Source organism: Dermochelys coriacea, chromosome 13 (assembly GCF_009764565.3).
Source record: "Dermochelys coriacea isolate rDerCor1 chromosome 13, rDerCor1.pri.v4, whole genome shotgun sequence".
Taxonomy (NCBI): Eukaryota; Metazoa; Chordata; order Testudines; family Dermochelyidae; genus Dermochelys; species Dermochelys coriacea.
In genome coordinates, this window is record NC_050080.1 from 2,392,386 (window position 1) to 2,413,564 (window position 21,179).

General features: G+C 44.5%; 1 protein-coding gene across 1 annotated transcript; it reads left to right on the forward strand.

Moving 5' to 3' along the window:
* The first annotated feature begins 14,103 nt into the window (after positions 1–14,103).
* Positions 14,104–20,401, forward strand: PDRG1 (p53 and DNA damage regulated 1). The gene is made up of 5 exons (XM_038369379.2): positions 14,104–14,251; positions 14,917–14,992; positions 15,454–15,528; positions 18,717–18,797; positions 19,396–20,401. Exons 1-5 carry the CDS (start codon positions 14,168–14,170, stop codon positions 19,482–19,484), a joined length of 405 nt encoding a protein of 134 aa, XP_038225307.1. The 5' UTR covers positions 14,104–14,167; the 3' UTR covers positions 19,485–20,401.
* The last annotated feature ends 778 nt before the right edge of the window (positions 20,402–21,179 follow it).

Here is a 21,179-nt window from a genome sequence, read left to right on the forward strand (position 1 = left end):
GGACTACCCTGGGTAAGACCAACTCTCCTGTGTGGATCAGAGACATGGGCGACCAAAGAGAGCCACTTGAGAAGACTTGCAGCCATTGAAATTAGATGCTTCAGGGCAGCAAGAGGGGAGCCATTGCTGGACCACATGTGGAATGATACCATCAGGAGTAAGACCAAGGTCTGCAGTACCAGAGAGAAGTGGCTAGAGAGGAGGCTGACATGGTGTGGGCATGGATGAAGGATGGATGAATGGAATCCTGTCAGGGAAGCACTTGAGACTAGCGTTCACAGGAGGAGAACAAGAGGAGAGCCAAGAAAACAATGGCTAGAATGTGCATGGAAGGCCGGAGTGGATATAGAGTGTCGGACCTGCAAGCCTGGAAAAGATTGGTCCAATGGCATGACCCCTGTTGGGAAAAGGAGAAGATTTCATTTCAATCTTCTGGTTCTTTTTAGCCAGCATTAAAAAAAAATCTAAGAAGTTAGATTCAGTCTTATTCTGGCCAACATCACTGTGGGAAAGTGCATATTTTAATAATACTATGTTCACTTGAACCATTCTTGCTTTAGCACACATTGCTGCAGGCCAGAAATATATCTCAAGTTAACTAGAGCAAATAGCCTTATGTGATTAAGATCAGTAATCTTCCAATCTATGTGTAATCTTTTTTAAGAGATTATCTGCAAACAAAAGTATGATGATTACCAGCAAGCCAGTCAGCTTGTTGCCTTTTCCCATCTTGTTTCTTGCACTACACTGGGCTGACTTCATGCCTAATATCCACATTCGTAGGACAGAGTATAAGTGGGAGGTTTTACAACATTGCTTGAGAGAAGGATGGCCCAGTGGTTAGGACAATAGCATGGGACTCAGGAGATCCAGGTTTATTTCCCTTCTCTGCTGTGTGGCATCCATCCTGGATGAGTCACTTCAGGTATGTCTACACTGCACTATAAACCCAGGTCTGTGGGACCCCATGCTTGTGGAAACTGTGTTTCCAACTCTATGCTTAAGTATCCATACAACACTGGGTTTTACAATTGCTAGAGCAGGTCTAATGATACACAGGCGCCAACTCCTGTGCGCTGAGCACCCATGGGAAAAAAAAAGTGGGTGCTCAGCACCCACTGGTAGCCCTGCTGATCAGCTCTCCTCCGCCCCGCCAGCACCTCCCCCCCGCTGGTGATCAGCTGTTCAGAGGTGTGCAGGCGACGCTGGGAGGAGCGGGGGCAGGAAGAGGCAGAGCGAGGATGGGGTGCGCTGTGGGGAGGGGGAGGAATGGGGCAGGAAGAGGCAGGGCAGGATGATGTCTTGGGGGAAGGGGTGGAGTGGGGGGGGCTGTGGCGGGGTGGGGTTGAGTACCCCCAGGGAAATTAGAAAGTCGGCACCTCTGAATGCATCCATACTGCACTACACAGATCATCTGACTTAGCTCTGCAGCTTGAGCTATGTCCACACTGCAAAATTACAGGGCTTGTCCCCAAGTCACAGCAGGACTCAGGCTCTGACCCTCCCCCCTAACAGGTTCATGGGTCCTTAATGCTTGCTGACCCAGCTCAGACTGATTGTGTGTGGACAGAAGTGGGGCTTGGGTTCAAACCTGAGTCACAGCCTGGGCTTAGTGTGCAGTGTAGACATATCCATAGTCTCTCAGGTCTGTTCCCCAGCTGTAATGAGGGTTGGGGATAACAGCTCTGCTCTACCGCATAGGGGTGTTGTGAGGATAAATACAGTAAAGACTGTGAAGCACTGAGGCAATAGAGGCCAGATAAGCACCTACAATAGTTAGCTTCACAGTTCTCAACTTTAGCTTCATAAAAGAATCAGAAACAGACACCAGAAGAAATGCACACTCTCACTGCTTCCATTCAGGAAACTCAGCTTCTGGGATTCTTGTTCAGTTAAAAGCGAGTGGTCAATCATGTAAACATACCATGTCAGAAGCCTACTGAACCCAGGAAGAAGTCTTCTCTTGACTCCCCTGCCCATCGCTTCCAACTATCACACACTTCTGAAACTTTCCCTCAACTCCCGCTGGGCTCTGAGCTCGCCAGGTTCCCTACACATTTAACCCCACTGTAACCCCTGGAATTAATTCAGGTGTGAATATGGCCCATCCCTGCCTGACTAGCTATCACACCCTTCTCGAACCATTCCTCAAGGCCCCAAGGACATCTCTGGCTTAGTATGATCCCTGCTGCTGGAGTCTCAGTTTCCCCCGCAATATAAAGTGCTAATCTTGCACATTCACAATCACTCCCATTTTTCTTAGGGCTCCCTACAGTATCTCAGACACCAGCTCTTCAAAGGGAAACAACAGCTTCTCCTGACAGAATGCAAATAACGGACCTTCTTGACTCCATTTAGGACACGTTCAGGATTGGACGGCTTGCTAGCTCCATGGAGGAAGAGAGAAGTGTTTTGCTCCAAGACCACAGGAGCTGTTTCGTTTCCTGACATAAAATGCTAAAGCTCTCTGGAAAGGATCCCATTTCTGAGTTTAGGATTCAAATGTTTTCTGCCAAACAAACCTCACAGATCAACAGCAGCTGGGACATGCCTTGTTTTGTTTCCCATTTCCTGTACTTATCATACCAAAGAGGACTGATGATTGGAGAGAATATTCTTGGAATGCACCTGTTTATCCTCCTGGCTTCTTCCCACTCTCTCCCCCTGACCCTCAGCAATCTGTGGGTGACAGAATGGGATGACTGTAATCATGAGACACTGAGCTAGAATTGCAAGGGGAGGGTATAATGACCACTCTGAAGCATTTTAATGTTTAAAGACTCACAAGGCACTTTTTGAATTTTAAAATGTGCTTGCTGAATTGCAGAGCAGCCAGCGGCTCCTAAAAACGAATAGAAGTGGGACTGGGTGGCTCACTAAGGACAAGCTCACTAGCCTGTCATCGCTAGAAATGGTCCAGTCTACACTTGGTATTTCTTGACACTTAGTTGATGATGAATGTGAATGGAGTTGCTTGTCCTGAGTCCGGGACAGATACCTACATAATTAAAACTACCATTACAACTGGCATTAATTGGCCTCCTTACCGGCAGTCTCAGCAGAAGGGCCAAGGACTGAATGGGCCATGGAGGGTGACCTTCCCCCTCATCCCTAGAGTTGTCTTCCAAGGCACTGGCTAGGTGGTGTGGGGCAGCTTACACTGGTCTTGCTACTCCCTCCCCTAGTCTCTGAAGAGCGGGCCAGTCTCCACAGCTGTCAATGTGGCACCAGCATCAAACTTACTGCAAGGAATAAAAATGAAATTAAAATGAACAGAAATGATTTTATTTCCACTGAGCTGGGGATGGGGTAGCTGTAATGAATCCCTTGCCTTCAACTGGAAAGACTGTACCTAAGAAGCCAAGACTGAACAGTATTCTACTGAAAGGAAAAGGAATTAAAGTGTGGACATTGACATGGATAACAAGAATATTCACAATTATAGTTAATGCTAAGAAAACTTGGAAGAAATGCTTCAGTGGCTAAAAGAACCCATAACTATTAGGGATTAAAATGAATCCTAATCTGGAGAACAGATCAGGGTTAGGGAGAAAGGCACTCTGAAGGATGGTTCAAGCACTAAACTGGTTAAAGATCAATGAGTTCATGTTTGAAAAACACTATTTAAATGTTAAGTTTTGTTATCAATAAATGGTAATTGGTATGAAAGCAAGAAAAATATTTGGGATGAACACTGAGGACAATTTGTTAACTTTGCAAACTATTAAGAGGCGGAATAGTCTTCCAAAAGAAAAAGCACCATCATTTGTGGCATTTAACATCAATCCTGCACTGTCTGAAGTGGGATGCATGTTTATGGGAATTTATCTGTATTTTTAATGTTTCTATGAAAGTGGCTCTATTCTGGCCATCATCTCTGGTTTCCTGTCATACCACTCCCCCTCTTCCACCAACACCTCCCTCCCTCTGTATTCTTCTCTTCTTTGTGCATTCTTCCATGATGCCCCAAATCTCTCCTTCAAAATAAATTTCTACCATGCCACCTATCTGGGATAACCCATCCCTCTAATCTGTCATATTTACTCCATGCCCATCATCACACTAGCCAAACACCTAGCATGGCTAGTTCTCAGTTATATACAGAAGAAATGCTGTGCGATGGATTTATTGCTTTTCGTTAATTTTATTAGCCTCCAAAGATCCGTGTGGCAGAGGCCCTGCATGCTGCACATTTTGTACAGCTCTAGGTGCAGTCCGTGCACAACTAATTACAATCATAGGAGCCCAGCAGAGTGGAGATAACCAGGTTGTCATAAATCAGGTGGACTAGGAAAAATGGGAACCAAAACGCTTCTGATTTCTGAGATCCCTCCCAATTCCCACAAATGGGATGCCTCAGAACAACGGCACAGAAAGAGCAGCTTGAAGAGCTATAGCATCCTGAATCTAGCCCCTAGTCGCGCTCCGCTTGTAAGAGAAGGATGACCACAAAATTGATCATCAGTGGAATTTTAATCTCAGTGAACTCAAACAAGCAGCAATTGCTAGTGATGTTTCAAACACTAGTACAAAGGAACAGTACGAGCATGTGAATGTAGTTCTCATTTTAAAATGTCTGAAGATTTAAATACACGTCCTATAATGTTCTCAAGGTCCTGGCAAGCTACCAGTGTGGTCCATAGGTGCAATGGTTGGGCACCCACCTCGGACTTCTCTGCTCATTGCTAGATTTGTTGCCACTGACTCACTAAATGTCTGTAATCAGGCAGGTTTTACAGTGAATGAAGCCTAGTTCCTAGTGCAGATTACTGCGTCTTTGATTAATGTGGGTTCTGTATTATTGGTGGGCGCTGCCCTGTTTCACAGATAGATCCCCTTCCCCAGGGAACTGTCAGGAGCAGATAACCGACTGAGCTCTGAAAGAGCAGCCTAGCTGCAGTGAATGAAATTTGATCTCATCGACTGTGTCTTCTAATGCTCGCTTTATTACGTATTGTTAAAAAAACCTCACAACAGTCAACACTCTGCTATTAATGAGCCCATCTGCCTGACATGGATGTATTGTTAGAAAGCAGCAAGAATAAGCAAAGCCCAGTGAGCACTGCTTGGGGGTAGAGAGAAAGGGGGATTATTTATGACAAAGCATAAATTATTTACAGCTGCAGAGACATGTGGAAAAGCAATTGGCTTTCATCTAAAAAGTTACTGTGTGTGTGTGTGTGAGCACAAGCACAAACTAAGGCCTGATGTGGGGGGAAGCAGGGGCAAATCATGAGCATGGATCAGTCCCTCCTCTTCATGTCCTCACAGATCAGCTGCAAATGACCAGTGGCTGGTGTGTGTTGCCACTGATAACAGCTCTGTGGCAGAGGTGATGGTGCAACAGATTGGCCCAGCTCTGGACAGAGTATTCTTGTCCCTCTGCTCAACTGAAAGAGGGTCCTTTAGAGATAAGCGCTGAGTCTTGGCTGTGCATGTTTCAGAGTAGCAGCCGTGTTAGTCTGTATTCGCAAAAAGAAAAGGAGTACTTGTGGCACCTTAGAGACTAACAAATTTATTAGAGCATAAGCTTTTGTGAGCTACAGCTCACTTCATCGGATGCATTTGGTGGAAAAAACAGAGGGGAGATTTATATACACACACACAGAGAACATGAAACAATGGGTTTATCATACACACTGTAAGGAGAGTGATCACTTAAGATAAGCCATCACCAGCAGCGGGGGGGGGGGGGGGGGAAGAGGAGGAAAACCTTTCATGGTGACAAGCAAGGTAGGCTATTTCCAGCAGTTAACAAGAATATCTGAGGAACAGTGGGGGGTGGGGTGGGGGGGAGAAATAACATGGGGAAATAGTTTTACTTTGTGTAATGACTCATCCATTCCCAGTCTCTATTCAAGCCTAAGTTAATTGTATCCAGTTTGCAAATTAATTCCAATTCAGCAGTCTCTCATTGGAGTCTGTTTTTGAAGCTTTTTTGTTGAAGTATAGCCACTCTTAGGTCTGTAATCGAGTGACCGGAGAGATTGAAGTGTTCTCCAACTGGTTTTTGAACGTTATAATTCTTGATGTCTGATTTGTGTCCATTCATTCTTTTACGTAGAGATTGTCCAGTTTGACCAATGTACATGGCAGAGGGGCATTGCTGGCACATGATGGCATATATCACATTGGTAGATGCGCAGGTGAACGAGCCTCTGATAGTGTGGCTGATGTGATTAGGCCCTATGATGGTGTCCCCTGAATAGATATGTGGACAGAGTTGACAACGGGCTTTGTTGCAAGGATAGGTTCCTGGGTTGGTGGTTCTGTTGTGTGGTGTGTGGTTGCTGATGAGTATTTGCTTCAGATTGGGGGGCTGTCTGTAAGCAAGGACTGGTCTGTCTCCCAAGATCTGTGAGAGTGATGGGTCGTCCTTCAGGATAGGTTGTAGATCCTTGATGATGCGTTGGAGAGGTTTTAGTTGGGGGCTGAAGGTGATGGCTAGTGGCGTTCTGTTATTTTCTTTGTTGGGCCTGTCCTGTAGTCGGTGACTTCTGGGTACTCTTCTGGCTCTGTCAATCTGTTTCTTCACTTCAGCAGGTGGGTATTGTAGTTGTAGGAATGCATGATAGATGCATAGTTTGCACAGTGAATCTGAATGCCATGGGAGCAGGGTCTTCCTTCTAAGGTCCTAGTTGGGTCTTCACTGTGTTCAAAATCATGGATCAAATTTACATGCACCCATGACCTAAATGGGGGCGCATGGTTATACATGAGGGCAGGTTTTTGCCTATATTACAGAGGATTTCGGTGAGATGATTGTTCGGCCACACAAAGCTATGTTTCCATAAGATGCTAGAAAGTCCATCTTCATGTGTGCTCTTGTCTCACGGAAGCAACCTTTACCCTACAATTTCTTTTTGTTCTAAATACACAAGTGGTTCTTCCTGGTAAACATTTCCATACAATGACTAGTCACAGAAGTTCCGCTTAACCTCACTGGTGTATCCCTTGCTATATTACATTCACCTGCCCCCGGCTTCCTCCCTCTTACTCACATAGCTCATCCCTCCTGTCTAATTATTTCAGATCTATAGCCTCCATGGGGGGGGGTCTTATTCGCAAAAATAAAGAGCAAAATTCAGCTTTGATGTGAACAAGCACAAGCCTATTGTCTCTGGTTGTGTTAAATTCACTTACCTAGCTCTGGTTTTGGAAAGCCTGAAGCAACACTGAAGGGCCAAATAGCTGTGCTCCAAGATAAGCATCTCAATCTGCAAATCCACTTTCACAGGAGCAGACCTTACCGATGTGAGCAGTGGCATTGCCTTCAATAGGATTACTTACTTGAGTAGTTGCTTGCAGGACTGGACTCTTATACAAGCTGCTCATTCCCCCCTCAATGTCTCTGATTTCCTTAAAAAAAAAAAAAAAAAGGACTTGTGGCACCTTAGAGACTAACAAATTTATATGAGCATAAGCTTTCGTGAACTATAGCTCACTTCATCGGATGCATCCGATGAAGTGAGCATGAAGTGAGCTGTAGCTCACGAAAGCTTATGCTCAAATAAATTTGTTAGTCTCTAAGGTGCCACAAGTCCTACTTTTCTTTTTGCGGATACAGACTAACACAGCTGCTACTCTGAAACCTGATTCCCTTGTAATTTCAGCATCAACCCAGCTGCACCCTGCGTTCCGGATGGGAACATGAACATGCCAGAAATGCTCCCTTTTCACCCTGCTTTGTGAAATCTATAATCAAGGATTCATTTCCTTGTTTTAGTCACCTTTACCTTTTACACTAAAACACTACAGCTTTCCCTTCATCCGTCATCCTCTCTTTTCCTACCATGGATTTACTCTTACCTTTGCTGACACCCCTCCCATCCTCCTCCAAAACCTGATGTTTTAGACCTTGAGGGCATTTCTCTCTCTACTTTCTGTACTTCCTTGTTCATTCTCATTGCCTTTTTCTGCTCCTAGGGTATTTATTGAGCTGTATGATGCATGGAGAACACTTGGGGATACAGTAATTTATCTTCAATTCTTTCCATTTCCTCTTTGTGTCCTTTTCCTCCATTGCTTTTTCTTCTCAATTTTGCCCATATCTTAATGGAGTCTCTCAGAATGTATCCTACTGAAATTAAACAGTTATTCTCCTGTCTTTGGCATCATTTCAGACCTCACTACCAGTCTGTCTAGATTCGTGTCTTCCTGGGGCAGATTATGCTCTGTTACAATGGTGTTGATGTGGCCTAAATCCATTGATTTCTGTGGAATTACTCTACATTTACTCCAGTGTGACCAACAGCAGAATCTGGCCCGTGATTGCTACTACACCTGTACAGGTCCACTCATTTCAGCTCTGTTACTGAAAGCCCAGTCAAGAATTGCTTCCTAGAGAGTTCCCTCCTCTCCAAAATTTACATGGAAGCCATTCTCTTGCAAGATGCTCACTGATATGAGAAGAAAAGGAGTACTTGTGGCACCTTAGAGACTAACAAATTTATTAGAGCATAAGCTTTCGTGAGCTACAGCTCACTTCATCGGATGCACTGATATGAGACTCCATTCATTCATTCATTCTGTTTAGTCAAAAAGAAAAGCAGTACTTGTGGCACCTTAGAGACTAAGGTGCCACAAGTACTGCTTTTCTTTTTGCGAATACAGACTAACACGGCTGCTACTCTGAAATCTGTTTAGTCAGACTCAGTTTGTGATGGATTTGTTGAAATCCTCCAAGGAAATTAGTCCATTCTTTCCACAACTGTCACTAGGTGTAACCAACTGTCACTTCTTGCTGCAAGGAGTTCTGTAGGTTGATTGCACAATGAGTTAAGAAGAAAACCCCCATTATTTTAGATGTACTGCCTTTCAGCTCTGAGTACCATTGTGTTCTCACATCCAGTGTTCAGCAAGAAAATGAGTGTCTGAAACCAGAAGGATCTCAATAGACCCTTTGATATTTCATACACCTCAATTAAAAAGTCCCCCCTTTATCTGAATTAAAGAGAGGGGAGATGAGCAAATGTCATTGCCACTGTGATGCCCAAACACCAATGTTACTCCTTCCGAAGAGTCTCACAATCCTTGATAATTGTTAATGATCTACATAGGTTTCAGTCATCAGAAAATATCACTCCACATTTCCCACTTTCTACCAAATCTTTCATACACATTTAAGACTGATTCCAACCCTGATCACCATGGTTTCCCACTATTAAACATTTTATCTCTATGAAAAGCAGCTGTTAATTATGACACTATTTCCTATCACTTAACTACTTTTCAGATCCATACAGGATTTTGCCTCTTTACTCCATGGCTATTTATTTTCTTTAACAGCATCTTGGAATGACCTTGGCAAATGCTTTGGAAAATCCAAGTAAACTATATCTGCTCAATTCCCCCTTCCTCCATTATTTTAATAGCTCTGCCAAAAATTTCTAGCAGGTCAGAGCAGCAATATTTACCCTTGCAGCACCTGTGCTGGTTTTACTGTATTCATTTAACATTTTTCTACATGGTGTATTATTTGGAAATTACATTCAGTCAGTTTTCCCAGCACTGACATGAGGTTTGCTAATCTGTAATTCTCATTGTCACCCTGGCTCCTCTTTGGAAGAAGATAATCACAGTGGTGAATTTCCATTCTTCAGGTTCAGTAGCATGGTTAGGGATCTGTCACAGAACCTTAGGGCAGCCTCACCTATCAGTTCCTTAAGAACTCTTGTGTGAATGCCATCTGGTTCTAGGGACTCCCTGCACTCAAGTTACTTGAGCTGTTCCATAATCTCTTCCTCAGAGACTTCTTGCTCTGTTCATGCCATACTATGATTTCCTGTAAAGAATGCCCTTGAGACAGGAAATTCCTCTGCTTTAGGAAGGCTGCTGCAAGGAATTCATTTACCTTCTCTCCAACTGCTTCATCTCCTTTAATTACCCTACTAACTCCTTGGTGTTCTAGAGGGCTTGTGGACACAGGGGTACCACTGTTTGTCTGCTTTGTGCCCTTTCACCTCAGCTTATTTAATAAGAAAAGCCCTACTGGGTCAGACCAAAGGTCCATCTAATCCAATATCCTGCCTTCCAACAGTGGCCAATGCCAGGTGCCCCAGAGGGAATGAACAGAACAGTGAGTCATCAAGTGATCCATCCCCTGTCACTCATTCCCAGCTTCTGGCAAACAGAGGCTAGGGACACCATCCCTGTCCATCCTGGCTAATAACCATTGGTGCACCTATCCTCCATAAATTTATCTAGTTATTTTTTGAACCCTGTTATAGTCTTGGCCTTCACAACATCGTCTGGCAAGAAGTTCCACAGGTTGATTGTGCGTTGTGTGAAGACATACTTCCTTTTATTTGTTTTAAACCTGCTGCCTATTAATTTCATTGGGTGACCCCTAGTTCTTGTGTTATGAGAAGTAGTAAACAACACTTCCTTATATACTTTCTCTATACCAGTCATGATTTTATAGACCTCAATCAGATCTCCCCTTAGCCGTCTCTTTTCCAAGCTGAAAAGTCCAAGTCTTATCAATCTCCCCTCATATGGAAGCTGTTCCATACCCCTAATAATTTTTGTTGCCCTTTTCTGAACCTTTTCCAATTCCGGTATAAATCTTTTCTGAGATGGGGCAACCACAGCTGCATACAGTATTCAAGATGTGGGCGTACCATGGATTTATATAAAGACAACATGATATTTTCTGTCCTATTATCTATCTCTTTCTTAATTATTCCCAGCATTCTGTTCGCTTTTTTGACTGCTGCTGCACATTGAGTGGATGTTTTCAGAGAACTATCCACAATGACTCCAAGATCTCTTTCTTGAGTAGTAACAGCTAATTTAGACCCCATCATTTTATATGTATAGTTGGGATTATGCTTTCCAATGTGCATTATTTTGCATTTATCAACATTAAATTTCATCTGCCATTTTTTGCCCAGTCACTCAGTTTTGAGAGATCCTTTTGTAGTCTGCCTGGGTCTTAACTATCTTGAGTAATTTTGTATCATCTGCAAATTTTGCCACCTCACTGTTTACCCCTTTTTCCAGATAATTTATGAATATGTTGAATAGGACTGGTTCAAGAATAGAACCCTGGGGGACACCACTATTTACTCCTCTCCATTCTGAAAACTGACCATTTATACCTACCCTTTGTTTCCTATCTTTCAACCAGTTACCAATCCATGAGAGGACCTTCCCTCTTATCCCGTGGCAGTTTACTTTGCGTAAGACCCTTTGGTGTGGGACACTGTCAAAGGCTTTCTGAAAATCTAAATACACTATATCCACTGGATCCCCCTAGTCCACATACTTGTTGACCCACTCAAAGAATTCTAGTAGATTGGTGAGGCATGATTTCCTTTTACTAAAACCATGTTGACTCTCCCTCAACAAATTATTGTCAGACATACAGATGAACATATTGTTCTTCTTTATAGTTTCAACCAGTTTGCCCAGTACTGAAGTCAGGCCTACAGGCCTGTAATAGCCGGGATCACCTCTGGAGCCCTTTTTAAAAACTGGCATCACATTAGCTATCCTCCAGTCATTTGGTACATAAGCTGATTTAAATGATAGGTTACAGACTACAGTTAGCAGTTCTGCAATTTCACGTTTGAGTTCCTTCAGAACTCTTGGGTGAATATGATCTGGTCCTGGTGACTTATTGCTGTTTATCAATTTGTTCCAAAACCTCCTCTAATGATACCTCAGTCTGGGACAGTTCCTCAGATGTGTCACCTAAAAAGAATGGCTCAGGTTTGGGAATCTCCCTCACATCCTCAGCCGTGAAAACCAATGCAAAGAATTAATTTAGTTTCTCCGCAATGGCTTTATCGTCTTTGAGTGCTCCTTTAGCACCTGGATCGTCCAATGGCCCCACTGGTTGTTTAGCAGGCTTCCTGCTTCTGATGTACTTAAAAGAAAAATTGCTATTACTTTTTGAGTCTTTGGCTAACTGTTCCTCAAATTCTTTTTTTGGCTTTCCTAATTGTATTTTTACACTTCATTTGCCAGTGTTTATGCTTTCTATTTTCCTCACTAGGATTTAACTTCCACTTTTTACAGGATGCCTTTTTGCCTCTCACTGCTTCTTTTACTTTGTTGTTTAGTCACAGTGTCTCTTTTTTTGGTTCTCTTACTATGTTTTTTTTAATTTGGGGTGTACATTTAAGTTGAAGCTCTATTATGGTGTCTTTAAAAAGTTTCCATGCAGCTTGCAGACACATTTCCCACCCTCCCAGCCAGACATATTTCCCACTTAATATTGTAAGTGATTTCCAAGCACAGCAAAAAAACTTTTAATGCAAATCAATCATTAATATTAGTTTACATCCAGATTCTGTGAGGTTTCCCTACATATTTCTTTGGCAAAATCTTTTCACTTATGCAATCCAGAACTGGACTCCAAAGTTACATGAAGTTGCATTATTCCAGGGATTTCAGCAGCAGCTGAAGTGGTTCTTAACGCCAGGAAGAGCCTTCAATACTTTAATGACAACTGCTCAGTGACTTGGCAGGGACCAGTCTTGGAAAAGCCATGATCCCTGACTTTTATTGCTGTTGTGCATTAAACAGATGCTCTTCATGAATTGAGTGCCCCTGTTTAATTACATTAATGTAATTTACTCTTTCACGCAGCAGAGTTGCTGCTTCATCAAGAGTGGTGCTGACTCACTTCCATAGAAACCTCTCCCTATCCTGAGTTGCTAAATATTCAGCTGTCACTGCTGCAGTAAAGAAGACCCTTATAGAGTATTTTGGCAACAAAGAGTGTTCAGGCAATGACCCAGCAGAAGGGGCATGGAGGGGGATGCTACCAAGTCCCTACCCCTTACCAAGTATTTGACATCACTTTTTGCTCTTATACTGCAAACAAAACCTTTGTCCTTTCTCACAATTATTTCAAACTCAGAGGCTATTTACTCAAGCCATCCTCTTTTTGACTGGAAAGTCTCTAAAACATATTTGTTTAATTTCAAGTGGTTTTTGCCATATAAACACGACTTCATCTTGACCGAAGATTTTTTGCTTCTCTCTCACACACACACACGTGCACGAACGCCCCCCGCAAACGCACTCAGAATGCCTCCGTTCCATTCAGCATGTCTCCATTCTCCACAGAGAAACATTCAGTTCTTGTAACAAGGACCAAAGGTAAAGAAGTCAGTTCACATATCTAGGCTGACAGCTGAAGTTATCCCTAATACTGCTGTATTCAGAATTAGAAGGAAGAATTATGCAAGTGCATAGCATCTAGGGGTATCAATAATCTACAGACCTCTGGCATCTGTTTTGACCAGGTGCACCTCTGTGGTCTCTGAGTGGGACTTAGGGAGCAGGAAATCCGTAACTTGGTGGTCGTTAGCCATTCCATGGCGCTTTTAAGTGTTGTGTCCTTAGCCCCAGTGCCCAGGTCAGTCATGACTCGGGGAACTGTATTCAAGCCCCCTGGACGTCCCCGCCGGTGACAGGCTCCTGCCCGAGGCGGCTCTGCAGGGCCAGGGCCTGGGCCTGCCCTTACACAATAGCTACCGCCCACCCCAGAGGCAGACGCATGGCAGCGGCGGGTGAAAGGCTCCCTGGGCAGTGGGACGCGCCCGGCAATGTTTTTTTTTAATTTGGGGTGCACATTTAAGTTGAAGCTCTATTATGGTGTCTTTAAAAAGTTTCCATGCAGCTTGCAGACACATTTCCCACCCTCCCAGCCAGACATATTTCCCACTTAATATTGTAAGTGATTTCCAAGCACAGGGGAGGAGGGGTCGGCGCCCGTGGCCGAGGGTGGCCAGATGTAGGGATTTTATAGGGAGAGCCCCGATATTCAGGACTTTTTTTTTCTTTCCCCCCCAGATATCGGCGCCGATGCCCCCTCATCCCCGTCCCGATCTTCCACACCGGCGGGCTGGTCACCCGGGGGCAGGCAACGGCCCCTCCTGGGACAGAGCACAGGGCCGCCTTCCCCAAGAGACCCCCACCGGGGGGGGAGCCCCTGGCCGGCGAGCCCCGCAGAGTGGGGGTGCCCCAGGCAGGAGCCCTCAGCAACAGGGCCCCCGGGGAGGAGCAGGGGAAGCGCCCGCTCGGCCGACGGGGCGCCGGGCTCCGGCCGGGGACCCGATGGGCCGCGGGGGCGGGCCCGGCTCCGGCCCCCTGGCGCCTGCGGGCCGCGGTTCCCGGCCGGGCGGGTTTGCGGGCGGACCGGCCGGGCGCCATGGCGCGGGAGCCCGCGTTCGTGCTGCGCTGCCTGGCCGAGGTGGAGGAGCTGGCGGAGGAGGTGCTGGCGGGGCGGCGGCAGGTACCGCGGGCGGCGCCCCGGGGGAGCCCCAGCCAGCCAGGCCGAGCGGCCCTGGGGCTGCCCCTGGGGGAGCTGAGCTGGCCCAGGGCGGGGCCCCGGCTGGCGGGAGAACGGGCGATTTACAGGCCGGTAGGAAGCCCCGGCGCGCCCCAGCGCAGGAGGAACCGGGAACCGGGCCGCAGCCCCCGGCCTCTTTAGCCACCAGAGCCCCAAGCTCGCCGGCCCGCTCGCCGGCTCTCCCAGGGCTCTGCTGGGCGCCCGGCCGCCGCTTGATTCTGCCTCGTCCTCTGCCCTGGGCTGTTCCCCCTTTCCCCGTGTTCCCTCCTAGGACTGGAAGGGACCCGGAGAGGTCCCCTAGTCCAGGCCCCTGCACTCATGGCAGAGCAAAGTATTCTCTAGACCATCCCTGACAGGCGTTTGTCCAACTGCTCATCCCACACTCCTCCCCAAAACCATGCTCAGCCAGAAAGTCCCAGGGGACTCACCCTCACCTGTTATCCTGGGCAGGGGCTTGCACTTGCAGTTATGGTAATTGCAGGGTGAGTCCAGACCTATGGCTCTCAGTGGGATTTTAACTCAACCCGAAACAAGGCTTCACCCAGCTCTTAACAGTTATGATTTCACCTCAGGCTGGAGAAATCTGAATGTTGGTGTTTCTTTTCCAGATTGTGGACCTGGATCTAAAGCGGAATCAGAACCGAGAAGCTCTCAGGGCTCTGCAGAAGGACCCGGACCCTTCTGGTGAGGGATCCAGTGTTCGCGCTGCTATTCACATCTGTGAAACTTTCAGCTATCTGACACGCCTGACACAAAGTTGCTGGGTTATCTTTCTAATTGACACCCTGCCTGCAAAGTGATGGAGGGCCACATTTCCAAAACGGCACATGCAGATTAAACACAGTTGCAGCTACGGATGTAATTGTGCGAGTTTGTGTCTCAGAGTGGAGGTAGATTCAGTGAAAGGCCAATTACAGTGTTTGTTGTGACTAACTCACTCTTCTTGCACAGGTTCCATGAGACTGAATCTTGCTTAATTGCTCTTAGACACACACCTAAACGATTCTGCAGACAGTTGTGGAGCACAGAAGGGTCTACAAAAACTAGCCTGCTGGTTAGATTTTGCATTTATTTTGTACCCAGCAGGATGCAGAGGAGCATGTTTCATTATGAAAATATCTAAACAGGCTGTCTTTCTGTTTCAGATAAAGCAATGGTTTGCTTTGGAAACATGTTTATTCAGCTTCCAAATTCAAAAACGAAGGAAATGATTCAGAAAGGTAAGACAGATGCCAGATTTCTAAAACCTGCTTGTAAACTCTCAAGTTTCAGCCAGGATTGAACAAGTTTTTTTTTTTTGCGTACCCTTGGACATATATACTGGTGTCTTGTGTCACAAGTATGGTACTTGCGCTAATTTGGTTGCTGAGCCATTCTGTCTTTACTGACTTAGAGCTTTTACATCTAGAACTTTTATTCTCACCACTGCCTGGAAGCTTAGTTCCTAGATAGCACTTCTCATCCCTAGGCCTCAGAGTGCTTTCTAGAGAAGGTTAAGTACCAGTACCTGTGTTTTACACATGGGGAAATTGAGGCACTGAGAAGGGGAGTAGCTTGTCAGTGGCAGAGCAAGGAGTAGAACTGGAATTTCCTGACACCCAGTTCAGTGCTTTACCTCGTCAACCTGCTTTGTGAGCCATGTACCCTGCATACACTTTCCAAAGTGCCCCACAACTTTCCTTGAGTGCAATTCAGAGCAAGAAGCACTTAACTTGCCTGTGAAGTGAGGTGGCCTCTGTCCAGGTTGTGCTGAGTGTTTAACAGTGCAGGCTTTACACTTTTTACTAAGGAATTAGGAGATTAAATGTAAAAAACTAAATTAATATTTTAATACTTGGATATAAATTGTACAGGAACAAATTAGGTCGAAGTGAGGGAGTAGTGCTGATGAGGAACTTCAGAGGGACCCAGCCAAGCTAGGTAAATGGGCAGCAAAATGGCAGGTGGAATTCAGTGGTGACAAATACACATTAGAGGGGATAATTTGAACCCCTCATACATTTCACTGGGGTGTACATTAATTGTCACCCCTCAGGAAGAAAACCTGGGCATCACTGGGTATTGTTCTATAAGTCCTGTGCAGCAACTGTGAGGAAGACAAACAATGTTAGGATGCATAAGGAACGGGCTGGAGAATAATATGGAACATATCTGAATACCATTCTATAAATCAATGGGGCACCTTCCCTTTGATACTGTGTGCGGTATGGGCCACCCCATATCAAAGGGGATGCAGCAGAATTAGAGTGGCTTCAAAGATGAGTGACAAGAAAATCTCTGCTATGAAAGGAAGATGAGTTAGTTCTCCACCTTGGTAGAGAGGGGATGTGATAAAAGTATATCTTTCTCGCCCTTCCTTTTTTTGATGGATCGGGAACTTGTATTCAGTTTGCCTCTACAATACGAGGAACAAAGCGGCATTCAATGAAATTGAAAGGTGGCACATTTTAAAACTGGACTCAATACAGGGGTAACTGGGTGAAATGGTCTGGCCTGTACTCCTGGGGGATTCTGCGCCATGCGGCGGCACAGAATTCATATGGTCTGCATTTTTCTGTGCCCCCCCCTCCCCCCCGTGCAGAAAAACACAAAAAAAATCTGCTGGGGGACACGTGTCTCTTCCGTGGCAGCCCAGGCAGCGCATCTGTTCCAGCGTGCCTGAACCTGCATCAGAGATTGGGGGGGGGGGGCTGGGTGCGTGCCTGGTGATCACCATCGGGGGGGAGGGGTGCGGGGCTGGGCATAAGTGCGTGCCAACGAGAGAGAGAGAGAGAGAGAGAGAGAGAGAGAGAGACTCTGTCCCTCGTGACTGCAATTCCCTGGTGTGTAAGTGTAAGGCTTTTTATTATGGATGAGGCAGGCTAGAGGCGCAAATGAAGCGGCCTGCCTGAGTTAATTGATCTCATTCTCTGAGGCAGAAATGTAGCCGCATGCCTATTGTTAGTTAACTGTTCCCATTCTCAGTCAGTTCCCCCAGGAGCATGAAAATCTGTGAAAGTTTTAAGGCCCCTACACTGCCAGAGTGATGTAAAGGAGTCTTATAAACGACTGGTTTCATAGTAGCAGCCCTGTTAGTCTGTATTCGCAAAAAGAAAAGGAGTACTTGTGGCACCTTAGAGACTAACAAATTTATTAGAGCATAAGCTTTCGTGAGCTACAGCTCACTTCATCGGATGCATTTGGTGGTTTTTTCCACCAAATGCATCCGATGAAGTGAGCTGTAGCTCACGAAAGCTTTTTGCTCTAATAAATTTGTTAGTCTCTAAGGTGCCACAAGTACTCCTTTTCTTTTTATAAACGACAGTAAGGGAATCCTCAGCTAAGAAGATCTATGTGCTTTCTCACTTTTTTTCCTGTGTCAGAGTGGCACCATGGGGTTAGATTACAGCTCAGGATTTATTTTACTTACCTATAAAGAAAAAAGACTTTGAGGGCAAATAAAACATTTACCAACCAGTCAATAAAAAGGCCGGACAATAAGAACCAAGCACTTTCCAAAGTACCAGCCAGGTCCAGGACAATGATTAGCAAAACTGTATGACTTTCATGTGTGAAAGTCTGAACAATTTAAAATGATATTCTACTTTTTTTTTTTCTTCTTTCTTCTGTTGGTGTTCTGTCATGTACTTTAAATGAAATTCCAGGATTATAACTGAAATGCAGGGGATTAGTTACCAAGTGCTTGTAACTTAACTTTCATTTGTTTAGGAAATGCTGAATAGTTACTGAGACTTTTTTTCTTTATTTTAGTTTGAATAAATTAAGAAAACAGTTGAAACTGGTGTGATTATATTGTATTATTTTGACAAAATATGCATAATTTTGTAGAATTTTAATTTTTTTGGCACAGAATCCCCCCAGGAGTATATTATGCAGGAGGTCAGCCTGGAAAAATCATAATGGGCCCTTCTGTCCTTAAAAATTTATGAAAATGGGTGGGTTTAGAAGTATTAATTGTTTGTATTGTGGTAGTACCCAGAGGCCCTGATAATTAGTTACGTACATTCCCCCACACCTCCCCACCCAAACAAAAGACAATACCTGTCCCAGATAGCTTGCGGTTACTTTTAAGAAACAGTCGGTTTGGCTCCCTGTATTCACATATCTTTTCTGACAGGCTGTAATGCAGTTACAGATGAGCCTGTTTGGGCTCCAGAACCTCATTTCTCTTACCATTCAATTCATTATACTTAGCTGGAAGGGATTATCTGGCATGAGTATATTCTGTAGAAAGAAAACTGTATACCTAGTTTTTTTTATATGACAAAAAAAATGCAGCAAGTTTAATGAGAGTGAGAATCCAAGGAATAGGCAGCAGGGAAGCGTTCCCCCTCACTCAGAGTTGATGTTGCTGTAACTCACTGTACTCCAGGATGCTTCATTATCACCATCATCACTATCTTCTCAGATCAGGAGCACTTAGACGAGGAAATAAACCAACTTCGGAAAGAGCTGAGAGTGAAGGTCAGCCGTCTCTTTGAAGCTCAAGGTATTTGAAAAGGGTCAGGAAACATTTGGTTGTGAGCACAAATCAGGTGAGGGGTGGAGGGAAGAGGTCCAAAAATCCATGAACTATATTCCAAGAGTAACTCCCCTCCATTCTCTTTACAGCAAAAGCCACATATGTGCCCAGTTTTGTGGGCATGTGCCTGGGACAGTTCAGTTGCAGACCCCACTGTGCACCACTAACATGTTATCAGTTAAAAGAAAAGGAGTACTGGTGGCACCTTAGAGACTAACAAATTTATTAGAGCATAAGCTTTCGTGAGCTACAGCTCACTTCATCGGATGCATTTGGTGGAAAAAAAATGCTCTAATAATTTGTTAGTCTCTAAGGTGCCACAGTACTCCTTTTCTTTTGCGAATACAGACTAACACGGCTGCTACTCTGAAACCTATGTTATCAGTTGTTTCTCATTGCTGGTCGTTCAGTCAGGGATGACTATGGGAACAATTCTGCAGCCAAATACAGCAGTGTCTTCTCCAGCCTACTTGTTCTGGCAGTTGTTTAGAGAATTCTTTTACCAGGCGCCAGCGAGCATGCTTTTTAACAATATCTTTATTTCCTGCTTGTTCTTCTTCCTCAGGTAAACCTGAGTTGAAAGGATTTAACTTGAACTCCATGACCCATGAGGAAATGAGAGTAATCAATCAGATATTGGAAGGACGAAACTAGACCTTCATCACGGAGACGTCAACGTTGCTGATAAGGTGCATTCAGACTGTCACTCACAGTACAAAATCTGTGGACAATCTCCAGATTTCTTGAAGACATATTTATTCCTGGTATCTCTCGAGTGGTAAATTTCCTAAGAAGTATTTGGCTTCTGAAATCTTTTCACGGTAGGAATCATTCGGGTCCAGTGTTGGTTATGGATTAAACACTGCAGTTTGCAGAGACTTGCTAGAACACTGGCCCTTTTAGTTATTTGACAGTCTGCCATCACTGGGGTGGGAGTGGGATTATTGGAATCAGAGGAGCAGGACATTCCTAACTGCATCTCTTTATGTAAGAACTTCTGTAACTAGTGCATTCTATTGGCAAGAAAGGGAGTAGGAGGGAAGAACTGTGAATCCATAGCGTCTTCAAAGAATAAATAACTTTGAGTTGTGTAAGCTTGTGGTGGTAGGAAATTGTGAATCAATTAAACTGTACGCTTAAGAAAATTCCTGGATTTTTTTTAAGTGTACAATAGATACTTGACAGGTTTCAGAGTAGCAGCCATGTTTGTCTGTATCCGCAAAAAGAACAGGAGTACTTGTGGCACTTTAGAGACTAACAAATGTATTAGAGCATAAGCTTTGAAGTGGACTGTAGCCACGAAAGCTTATGCTCTAATAAATCTGTTAGTCTCTAAAGTGCCACAAGTACTCCTGTTCTTTTTAATAGATACTTGAGTGCCTGTTAATCTGAAGGGTCTACTTCTAAGCTAGGATCCTGTGTCTAAACTTGTAAGAAGAGATCTGGAAGAAGTAGGATTGTTTACATTAGGGAAGGGGACATAAGTATGCAAACCAATGAATGGTTCAGAGGAGAGATTAGGTGTCTCTACTCATCCTGTTTCGATACAAGAATAAGGGGCTATTCAATGACGCCGATAAATGATTAATTCAGAACTGATAAAGGAGGAAATACTTTCTTCACACAGGTTTCAGAGTAGCAGCCGTGTTAGTCTGTATTCGCAAAAAGAAAAGCAGTACTTGTGGCACCTTAGGGACTAACAAATTTATTAGAGCATAAGCTTTCGTGAGCTACAGCTCACTTCATTGGATGCATCCGATGAAGTGAGCTGTAGCTCACGAAAGCTTATGCTCTAATAAATTTGTTAGTCCCTAAGGTGCCACAAGTACTGCTTTTCTTTCTTCACACAATTAGCACATGGAATCCATTGCTACAATATACCATTGAGACTAACCGCAGGGTTCAAAAAAGGATTAAACACTGGTGGATAACAAGACTCGCCAGAGCCATAGTAGTGTTTAAAAAATTACACCCTTGTTTCATGGTTTTAGACAAATTCTAACTATTTGGAGTGGAGACGGAGGAGTGTGTATGATGGGGAATTAGGAGGAACTTCCCTGGGGGTAGATTATCCCGTAACTGCCTACAGGAGGTTTCTTGAACCTTTCTGAAGTGGTTGGAAGCAGCTGCTACTGGCAACAGGATAGTGGACTAGATAAATCCCATGTCTAGTAATTCCTTTGTTCCTAATTGCTCTAATGAAATGGTAAATATGACTGCTTATGTTTGGACGGGCCGGGGGAAGAGGAACAATAAGTGACAAGAAAAGCCTGCTGTCCTCTCTCTAGAAATGAAGATTTTCTTCCCCACACTAGCTCAGGTAAACTTTAGTAAATATTAATCATATAT